The 11,600-nt window shown below is 46.0% G+C and overlaps 1 protein-coding gene across 1 annotated transcript; it reads left to right on the forward strand.

The window, feature by feature from the left end:
* Positions 1-4,232: 4,232 nt before the first annotated feature.
* On the forward strand, positions 4,233-10,730 carry LOC6735319 (toll-like receptor 7). The gene has a single exon (XM_002082234.4). It carries the CDS (start codon positions 4,666-4,668, stop codon positions 8,998-9,000), a length of 4,335 nt encoding a protein of 1,444 aa, XP_002082270.1. The 5' UTR covers positions 4,233-4,665; the 3' UTR covers positions 9,001-10,730.
* The last annotated feature ends 870 nt before the right edge of the window (positions 10,731-11,600 follow it).

The raw sequence follows: 11,600 nt of genomic DNA on the forward strand, positions 1-11,600 counted from the left end.
GTGGAAACAATCAATAGATCAAAACTGCACACGAGGCGCTGCGCTTGTGCATCCAATTGCAATCATCGAGAGCAAAAGGGAAGCGGCACAAGAAACAAAATATGGCCAAGCAAACGCGGTCTCAAAAATCAGGCAACATCAGGATGAGGATGAGGACGAAAGTCAACAGAAGGCAGAAAACTGGCTCGGTTGAGAACCTGAAGCTGAACTGGAGGAGCCACAGAGCCAGGCGATGACTAAACAAAGTTAGACAAGATTGTGCAACACACAAAACAGAGGCAGCAAAAACTGCAGCTCGCCTGCATTGTTTGCTTCCCGATTGCAGGGGGTATGTCGAAAGGAGGCAGAGGAGCACCTTCACCCAATCTTCTCCTGCCAATGCAGAATCTTCTGCCCGTCCCACTCACCTGTTAGTGCCAGCTTGTTGGCACTGCCACTTCCAGCCCAGTTGACTTAACGTGAGTTGAGCTGGCCGAGTTGCCCGGCGAGTTTTGCAAACTTCTTGCTGGCTGGTTGGCGGGTTGGTCGGTTGGCCTGTTGTGATTGTGTGCGGCATAATTGCATGCGATTATGCTGCCCGCTCAGCTGTGCAATTTATATCATGGGAGCAGCGGACTCCACACTGGGTAGCCCTCCAATCTTCACACTTGAAAACTGCCAACAAGATCCAGGCACCTGTTATCACCCAAACAAAACTGAGCTGTGTGGCACGACACTGATACTTTGTATGAGGAACTGAAGTATATTACACTGTTTATAAACTCGTTGACGTGCTTCTAAGTTTATGCTTAAATCAATTTTAGTAATTTTTAAAAACTGGATTTTATTTGGATTGATTTCAGACTGGAATCTTTCTCTCGAGAGAGTAACCCATTTTCATCAATAAATCTCTTTGTGCCTATTGTAAAACACTAGGAGTTATTCATAAACTGTTTATGAGTATACTATCAAATTGGAAAGCTTAGGTTATTTTCTCTAATAGTATTCAATGAAAGTTGATTTTTACATTTCAGTAAGTGAATCCAAAGGACTTAAATATGCCCAGGTTTAGCCGGTAACATGCCACTACTTTAAAGTCCTGCAGGATTCTAATTCCAATTTGGCAGCAAACGAGCCGAATAACGACCTGCATTTGGCCAACATTGATCCGATTAACTTGCTGGGACAAAGTTTGTTGTCATGTTGCGTTGGTCATGGAAAAGCCATCAATAAAGGCGAGTAGATGCAATTTGGAGAATTTCATCAATCAGAGCGATTGCATTTCATGCTGCATTTTTGCCCTGCAAAACGAGCCCGTTAATGAACAAAAAGGAGACAAAGGGGAGTTTCCTTTGTCAAAGCTCCATCAATTCGGTGCGGATAGGGTTCCTATGATGGCTAGCTGTTCACAGGACAAAAAAAAAAAAATAGCAAATAAAAAAATGAAATACCAAAGCTGTTCCACTGTGCGGTAACCGCTTCGATTCCATACCCCCCAAAAATCGGAATCGCAATCCTCCTCACCCGGTCCGTCTGTCAATTTCAGCTGCTGCTGCGGCACCAGAAAATTTGTTTTTAGTTCAGTTTTTGGCCAGCAATCCTGTGTCCAGCCGGCATATTTTATATCGGTCTGTGCGGCATTTGCCATTTCACAATTTGTTCGGGATTGCCATCTCTCATTCCCCATGCCAAACTACGATTTTCCCCCATTGACTGACCCTGCATTGGAGCCGGCGTCTGATAATAGGACTGGTCCATGGAAATCGACTTTGTCCGGGTCCGTAGCCACTAATCGAAAAGTTGTGCCCTGCTCGGCGCACTTTAGTAATTAAACTTTGCCAACTCATTTTATTGTCGCTCTCTAATTATTTATGCATACATCACCGCACCGACTGCACTTCCAGCAGTCGGCTGACAATTTATCACGCAATTTAATGCATATTTAAATGTCATAACAGTGCACTATAAATCGAAATATTTGAAATGGAGAGATATCAGCGAGATAACCCCTGGCCAGGGTGCACACATAAATATTATAAATACATTCCAAACATTAAGACATCTGGGGAGATACATGACTTCATGGTGGCATCGCCGGAGATAAGCGGCCGTATGAACTACAGAGCTCCATGATAACCCGCAATAATAAGAAATAAAAGAAATGTCTTTGTTTCGTTGCACTTCACTATCACATTAGAAAGGGAATAATATGAAAGCGAAAATTATATATTATTTGCTCAAAGACTTCAATGGTCTTATACATGGTCTGAATATTGTTATTATATTAACAAGAAAAAAATTAATAAATTTACCTTGCCACTATTTTATAGAATAATTAAATTTATGTAAATGCCTTTAAAGGAGTTGCATTGCACACATTCATCTCTGTAAAAATATGCAGTGCTTGCCACTTTTGAGATTCTTGTCCTACGATGCATTTGTATATTTATCCCCCCAGAGCAACATTTGTGATTCAAATACAATGTAATCATATTTTAAGAAACATTGTTTGCTTAACTCTCAGCAATTCTTCTCCCTTCCCGAGTTACTTTCCTACTGCGTGCCGAGTTAATATCCCTGTAAGTACAGAACTCACTCCTTGGTCGATAAATAAGTGTCCTGCAGCATTTCAGGAAGCCACTCACACACACAAATATGCTTATATATTAGCTTCCCAGCATTTTCACACTCAGCTGAGGAGATGTGGAAAAATAGTAAAATGAAAACAAGTTGAACAAGTTTCCGACACCTCGAAAAACAATGCCAATGCTGTGTGCTGCATCTTCGCAGGGAGTCAAGTCGGAGCTCAAGTCAAAGGTACTAACTTAGTTACATGCGCTCTCTTTGTCACGGAGGTTGGACCTTAAGAAATTTGGGGTGGGATTTGGCTCGAACTGGGGGGCTTTTCGCCTGGACATTTGTTTCGGCGGCAGTGCTCATGTGCCGCCGCCCCAGCCTTCTAATGAAAAAGTTCTTATGAATAATAAATGCATTAGAGAAACTTCCTTTCACATACAAACAACAAAAGTTCCATCTACGGTTAGAGAGATGGCCACCGAAAAGAATGTTTTATGGCTGGTATGGCAGCAGCAGTATTCATAAATATTACATTTTGCGTACGCAACTCCAGAGGTGGCAAATGATTCACTCGCCACTCGAAAATTTCTCTTCTCCAGGCGGCCTTGGCCATCTACTGTGTAGCTAGTAAGTATTCCGAATTGTCTAAACAAAAACTGCAGCTCTTCTTCAAACAATCGGAGATTATAAATAGATACGCATCGCAGTGCGTTCCTTGTATCTTTCGAATAGTGTCGATATCCATCTAGTGCAGAGTTCGGAGCAATGTGTTAAACATCTTTTGGCGTTGACAAAATGGCATGCCGCTTGATTATCAGCTGCAGCTGCGGCAATTACAAGATGCTGAGATGCAGAACTATGGGAAGCAGAAAAAGTATCCGACGGATATGCATGCGGCGCGTGTGAGTTAATGGTAACAATAACAATCTCTCTGGATTGAGGGGGTATCCGAAGGGAGGGGCAGTTTCAGTTGTTCGACGAGAATCTCTGGTTAAACTATTGAGTAAAAGAGAGCAGGGAGAGTTTTTAGATGCGAGATACGGAGATACGGATACGGAGATGAATGAATGAGTTTTGAGGGAGAGCGAGAAGTCCGCAGATTTTCAATGGTTTGATTTGTTAATAGGTTCAGATTCTTTATGAATAGTTGAAACAAAAATATTTATTATATTAATAACCTTAAATATAAATGATGAGTAAAAGAACTGGTTACCATATCATAAAGTATATCCTCTAAGCTAACTTCCATTTAGAAATAGTACAGACTAGGCATAACAAGTTTATAAAAATATAAATATGCGCTTTGGGTAATGGGTAAAGTGAGTTGTGCACCAAATATTGTAATTTCAGGAAATTAAGACATAGTTTTTTAATCTTTGCACCATCGGCATGCCCTGTCAATAAAAATATTAATTAATATTGCTTTAATTGTTGACTTATGTGATTACTACTTATTGACAATAGCAATTTTATTCCCTATTGAATTTCAAGTTGCTATTTGCTCTTGGTCAATGTTTACGTTTGATTCACAAATTCAAACAGCGACTTGACTCAAAGAATCTCTTTCACTCAAATGATTTTCTCTCTCTCATTTCTTACCTTCTCTCAGGAACAGTGGCGCCATAACGCCCAGCAGCGGCGGTAAATGTTACTACAATTGCTCTCTTTGTCAGTGCTCATGCGCCATTGCTCGGCGGAATCATTCGTATCTGCGAGATACTTTGCCGTCCGTCGAAGCAGCAACTCGAGACTCAGCCGTCAGTTTGTGGCAAACCTGAAAACAGTTCGAGTGCGAGTGCCGTACGGTTCGGACGTGTGGGCCACGCACAATTCAATTCGCAGATCGCAGAGTTAAGCAAATAAGAATATTGGAGAAAATAAGAGAAACAGCCATCAGAACAAGTGAAAGAGAAATTAAACGAATGCGCTGAAACGGAAAAAAGTGAAAAATACACCCAGTTTAAATGTGCGCTTAGTGAAACAGTGGCCAGAAAAAATGTCAATTGACCAAGAGTGAAAAATCCACACGAAAACCACGCAAACTACACCCCTTTAAGGTATCTGCAAGATACAGATACCCTAGGCCCCCCAAGCACAACACCCAAAACCATGGCGGCAATCCTGCTGCTCCTGCTCGGGTTCTCCTGGAGTCTCGCGGTCGAGTCCGCACTGGCGCCCAAGGAGAGCGAATCGAGTGCCAGCGCCATGTTGGGCGCCGGAACAGGAGCCGCTGCCACGGTATCGCTATCAGGCGACTACTCCTCGCTGCTGTCCAATGTGCCGGCCGCTTCGCCGGTTCCGGCCAATCCATCGCAACACAGCGGTCCGGCCAACCAGTGCTCCTGGTCCTACAACGGCACCAGTTCGGTGCACTGCGCCCTGCGTCTCATTGAGCGACAGCCGGGTCTGGATCTCCAGGGCGCCGATGGCAGCAGCCAGTTGACTATTCAGTGCAGCGAGCTCTACCTCTTCGAATCAACACTGCCCGTGGCAGTATTCGCCAGGTTGCAGACCCTGGAGGCGCTGCGTCTGGAATCGTGCAAGCTGCTCCAGTTTCCCAACAATGCCTTCGAGGGATTGGCCACTCTGAAATCCCTGCGCTTGAGCACCCACAACAGTGAGTGGGGTCCAACGAGGACCCTGGAGCTCTTCCCCGACTCTCTCGGTGGTCTGAAACAGCTCACCGATCTGGATCTGGGAGACAACAATCTGCGACAGCTGCCCTCCGGCTTCCTCTGTCCGGTGGGCAACCTCCAGGTGCTCAATCTCACCCGCAACCGCATTCGCACTGCCGAGCAGCTGGGATTCGCGGACATGAACTGCGGCGCGGGCTCCGGAAGTGCTGGCAGTGAGCTGCAAATCCTGGACGCCAGTCACAATGAATTGAGATCCATAAGCGAAAGCTGGGGAATTTCTCGGCTCCGGAGATTGCAGCACCTGAATCTAGCATACAATAATATATCGGAACTCTCTGGGGAAGCGCTAGCCGGACTAGCTTCTCTGAGGATAGTCAACCTGAGTAATAACCACCTGGAGACCCTTCCGGAAGGACTATTTGCTGGTTCCAAGGAACTAAGGGAGATCCACCTGCAGCAGAACGAGCTCTACGAGCTTCCCAAAGGTCTGTTCCATCGCCTGGAGCAACTTTTGGTAGTGGATTTGTCCGGTAACCAGTTGACCTCCAACCACGTGGATAACACCACCTTTGCCGGCCTTATTCGACTTATTGTGCTGAATCTGGCCCATAATGCTTTGACTCGCATTGATTACCGCACATTCAAGGAGCTTTACTTCCTTCAGATCCTAAATTTGCGGAATAACTCCATCGGTCACATCGAGGATAATGCCTTCCTTCCGTTGTACAATCTGCACACCCTCAATCTTGCCGAGAATCGCCTGCACACCTTGGATGATAAACTATTCAATGGATTGTATGTGCTGTCCAAGTTGACGCTCAACAATAATCTCATTAGCGTAGTGGAGCCTGCTGTGTTCAAGAACTGCTCGGATTTGAAGGAGTTGGACCTGAGCTCTAACCAGCTAAATGAGGTTCCTCGTGCCCTGCAGGATTTGGCCATGTTGCGCACTCTTGACCTGGGCGAGAATCAAATTCGTACCTTCGACAACCAGAGCTTCAAAAATCTTCACCAGCTGACGGGTCTGCGGTTGATAGACAACCAGATTGGCAATATCACCGTGGGCATGTTCCAGGATTTGCCTAGGCTGAGTGTTTTGAACTTGGCCAAGAACCGCATCCAGAGCATCGAGCGGGGATCATTCGACAAGAACTTCGAGTTGGAGGCTATTCGCCTGGACAGGAACTTCCTCGCGGACATAAATGGAGTTTTCGCTACTCTGGTTTCGCTGCTGTGGCTAAACCTTTCCGAGAACCACTTGGTGTGGTTCGATTACGCATTTATCCCATCGAATCTAAAATGGTTGGATATCCATGGCAACTATATTGAGGCCTTGGGTAACTACTACAAGCTTCAGGAGGAGATTCGAGTAAAAACTCTGGATGCCTCGCACAATCGCATCACAGAAATTGGACCTATGTCGATTCCAAACACAATAGAGCTGCTCTTCATCAACAACAATCTCATTGGAAATGTGCAGCCCAATGCCTTTGTGGATAAGGCAAATCTGGCACGAGTCGATCTGTATGCCAATCAGCTGAGTAAACTACAGTTGCAACAGCTGAGAGTGGCTCCAGTGGTGGCTCCCAAGCCGTTGCCAGAGTTTTACCTGGGTGGCAATCCCTTCGAGTGCGACTGCACCATGGACTGGCTGCAGAGGATTAACAACTTGACCACCCGTCAGCATCCTAGGGTGATGGATATGGCCAACATCGAATGCGTGATGCCTCACGCCCGTGGTGCTGCAGTGCGTCCTTTGAGTGGTCTGCGTCCGCAGGACTTCCTCTGCCGCTACGAGTCGCATTGTTTCGCCTTATGTCACTGCTGTGACTTTGATGCCTGTGACTGTGAGATGACGTGTCCGAGTAATTGCACCTGCTACCACGACCAAATCTGGTCCACCAATGTTGTCGACTGTGGCGGCCAACAGACCACGGAGCTGCCACGGCGCGTTCCCATGGATTCCAGTGTGGTCTACCTGGATGGAAACAACTTCCCTGTGCTGAAGAATCATGCATTTATCGGGCGCAAGAACCTGCGAGCTCTCTATGTGAATGGCAGCCAAGTGGCGGCCATACAAAATCGCACCTTTGCCAGCCTGGCCTCGCTGCAGTTGCTCCATCTGGCCGATAATAAACTGCGCACCCTTCATGGCTACGAGTTTGAGCAGCTTTCTGCTCTGAGGGAACTGTATCTGCAAAATAATCAACTGACGACCATTGAAAACGCCACTCTGGCACCTTTGGCCGCCTTGGAGCTAATCCGTATTGATGGCAACCGTCTGGTTACTCTTCCCATTTGGCAGATGCACGCAACCCATTTCGGCACAAGATTAAAGTCCATCAGCTTGGGCAGAAACCAATGGAGCTGCAGATGTCAGTTCTTGCAGGCCCTCACCTCGTATGTGGCGGATAATGCCCTGATTGTCCAGGATGCCCAGGATATCTACTGCATGGCCGCAAGTTCGGGAACTGGCAGTGCTGCACTGGAAGATAGCAGCTCGAATTCGGGATCCCTTGAGAAGAGAGAGCTTGACTTTAACGCCACAGGTGCTGCCTGCACTGATTACTACTCCGGTGGCTCCATGCTGCAGCATGGCATCCCAGAATCGTATATTCCCTTGCTGGCTGCTGCACTGGCTCTTCTCTTCCTGCTCGTGGTCATCGCCATGGTCTTTGCCTTCCGCGAATCCCTAAGGATCTGGCTGTTTGCTCATTACGGCGTTCGAGTATTCGGACCACGTTGCGAGGAGTCAGAGAAGCTCTACGATGCCGTGCTCCTGCATTCCGCCAAAGATTCTGAGTTCGTGTGCCAGCACTTGGCCGCCCAGCTGGAAACCGGAAGACCTCCACTGAGGGTCTGTCTGCAGCACAGGGACCTGGCCCACGATGCCACCCACTATCAGCTATTAGAGGCTACAAGGGTCTCCCGCCGAGTGGTCATCCTGCTCACCCGGAACTTTCTTCAAACGGAGTGGGCCCGCTGTGAGCTACGACGGTCCGTTCATGATGCCCTGCGTGGAAGACCACAGAAACTGGTGATCATTGAAGAGCCCGAGGTCGCTTTTGAGGCGGAGAGCGATATTGAGCTCCTGCCCTATTTGAAAACATCAGCGGTTCATCGAATCCGCCGCTCGGATCGCCACTTCTGGGAGAAGTTGCGCTACGCACTGCCCGTGGACTATCCAACATTCCGGGGCAACAACTACACGCTGGAGCTGGACCATCACAACCACGAGCGGGTGAAACAACCGGCAAGTCCTGGGCTGCTCTATCGCCAGGCTCCGCCACCTGCCTACTGTGGCCCAGCGGATGCAGTTGGAATCGGTGCTGTTCCACAAGTTGTACCAGTAAATGCCTCTGTTCCCGCGGAACAGAACTACTCAACGGCCACCACGGCCACGCCCAGCCCCAGGCCACAGAGAAGAGGAGAGCAGCCGGGATCTGGATCAGGTGGAAACCATCACCTGCACGCCCAGTACTACCAGCATCACGGGATGCGTCCGCCATCGGAGCACATCTACTCCAGCATCGACTCGGACTACTCGACCCTGGATAACGAGCAGCACATGCTGATGATGCCGGGTGCACCGGGTGGGCTTGCCATGGAAGCGGCCCAGAGGGCTCAGACCTGGCGACCCAAGCGGGAGCAGCTGCATCTTCAGCAGGCCCAGGCCGGAACCCTGGGCTCTAAGGCGAGTCAGGCCGCCCATCAGCAGCAGCAACAACAGCAGCAGCAGCAACAACCAAATCCGACAGCCGTGTCCGGACAACAGCAGGGACCCCATGTTCAGGCGTATCTGGTGTAAAGAGGCGTGGGGCAAATCCAACCGCTTTCTGGGAGAGTGACAGTGATTTCTTTAGGGACTGGTTCCTGTGCATAATTTTAATTACTAAAATATGTGCGCGAGTTAAGCTAAGGAGGGGGGACAACAAAATAGAAATGCGGAAGTTGAAACTAGCCAGCCAGATTTTAACGTATATTATTTTGTTTATCCAGTGTAAAGTCATTTTAGATGCACTAAACAAACACAGCGCACACAGCCCCAAGGAACGAGATACAAGATACATATGCAGTGGGCTGAGGGCCTCGGCCATGTCAAGTGTGTGTATCCAAAAACAGTAGAGGGGGACAGTGAGAGCAGGGATGTTACTTACTACAATGCCATTTCAAAGTTTCGAAACTTTACCACACCAAACTTAGTTTTCTCCCTCACATGAGCACGAACTTTTGGTCTTCATCTGGCATTTGCTTAGCCGAGAATTGCCCGAGGGGGGAATTTGTGATAACTTTTTAATATGGTTTTAATCAGTTGGACTCCGGAACCTCGAGTATAAAGATTCCCGAGTTGAGATGGAGTTTCCATGGGTAAGCTGCATTTGCATTCCCAAATTGATTGTTCAATAATTGACTTGGTAATGGCCATTAACCCGGAATAGCTACCCATGTATGTATCCGCGCATCTCCAGCATCCTGCATCCATTTGTAAATAGCTCTCAATACCGTATTTACTGCCCAAACATAGATATACACAGATGCAGATACATCCACAGATACAGATACAGATACACCTTTAAACAGTTACAGATACAAATTCGTAACCATATGGGGATAATTCAATAATCACATTCGAGTACACATGTAAATTGCATGCCGCAGCCGTAAAATCGATAAATGCATTTGTCAAGTAATCTGTATGTAAAAAGCATAAATAATTAGCTAGCAAACCGAGAGCCCGGGAAGATTTCCCGTGGTTAACTACATCGTAATAATGATAATATGCAGATGGTAGTTGGGCGGTGGAGTAACAAAATCCGAAACAGAAAAGCTCATTTTAAACACTTACGCTTACCAAAACTAACGATAATTGTAATAAAAGTTTAGCAAACTGGCGCGGCGCATACACAATATGCATAGCTAATTATATATAGTACATACGTATATTCATGGATATATCAATGTGCGTGTCTGCATGTACGTGACTGTGTAAAGTAAAGCAAACTACTGATATTAAAGAACTACTATGTATGAGGTATACTTTATATATATCTACATAAATGTATGCTCGCAAGTACGCATATATCTACGCATATATTATACGAGTAAATGTTTAACAACTGCCTATAGAAAGTACGAAACAGAAGAGCATTTATTTCAGCACACAACACTCTTATACACGCACACTCGCCTACTCGTCATTAATTAAGCAAATCAGTTTGAAACTATTGAGATTTAGAAAAAGGGGTATGAAATTAAAAGGAGCCCCTCACACAAGACACTTGTACCAGTATATGAAACCCAAAACTGTTATTTAATTTTATCATTTTGTAATATACGTCGATCGGCCCTAAGTTTAGTTCTAGTGCAGCTCTAATATAATGTATAACCTATGGATAATTCAATTTTGTGAATACAACTATTTATATACTCTATATATACATCTAAAAATCTATGTACGATTACGACAACAACAAAGATATTTTTCTGTTTCGCCAGCGAACAATGCAAATGAAATGAACAACTTTTTTAAAACAAAAACCGAAAACTGTGTCGATAAATGGTTTGTGGGATTGTGGGATTGCTCTACCATTTCCAGCTGGCTTTTTGCCGCTTTTGCTAATTTAATTCATCATGCACATGAGTTGCTGTTTTGTAATCCTCACGCATTTACAGGGGCGTCCGCGGTGGAGGGGTTATCGGTCGGCGGCCCGTCAAAGTCGACGGACAAACGTAGCTCAGCTACAAGCCGCCAGAGTGATAAATCATTTTTTTTTGTTTTTCTATACGCTATACTATGTGTGTGTATATAAACCGACACACAAATGCGCAGCTACGCAAGTACCATACAAATCAGCCCCCTTTTTCCATCCAATTCAGATGGTCCATCATCATCTATAGCGCCTCGAAAACCCGACTTCCCAGTTCGCCCAGTCTCTCAGTCTCCATGTCTATCTGTCTGGCGGTTAAATGATGGCTGTTTCCATTTGAAGGGTAACAGAAACACACTCGTACCTGGGCTGGAGTGGATTTCTATGACGCTTTTGGCATTTATGCCAGGCCAACTCGAGCTCAAGAGCCGGAGAAGAGTTGTAAATACTGGTGAAACAAATCGAGGAACTCCGTTTTCCGTATCCGTATCTCAATTTCTCATATCAACTACACTCGATTTCGATTGCCATACAGTTGGGGAAACAAAAAAAAAACGAAAAGGGGGAACGATTTTATAGTGGAAACCCCCATTCAACTGCATCTGCAATTGCAAAGTTTTTTAATTTTCTCGAACAGAAGAAGCTTTTCGCACTGCACAACTTGTAACTAATAGAATTACAAAACCCGGCAAAGATACAATGCAACACTTGTGTACCTAGAATACAGCTGATAGGGGAAACTGGGGGAAAAGAATTTTGG

The sequence above is a fragment of the Drosophila simulans genome, chromosome 2R, assembly GCF_016746395.2.
Source record: "Drosophila simulans strain w501 chromosome 2R, Prin_Dsim_3.1, whole genome shotgun sequence".
NCBI classification, from domain to species: domain Eukaryota; kingdom Metazoa; phylum Arthropoda; class Insecta; order Diptera; family Drosophilidae; genus Drosophila; species Drosophila simulans.

Bases quoted from the DNA above. Each gene is read 5' to 3' on its own strand.
- LOC6735319 (XM_002082234.4), top strand. From the start codon at position 4,666: ATGGCGGCAATCCTGCTGCTCCTGCTCGGGTTCTCCTGGAGTCTCGCG.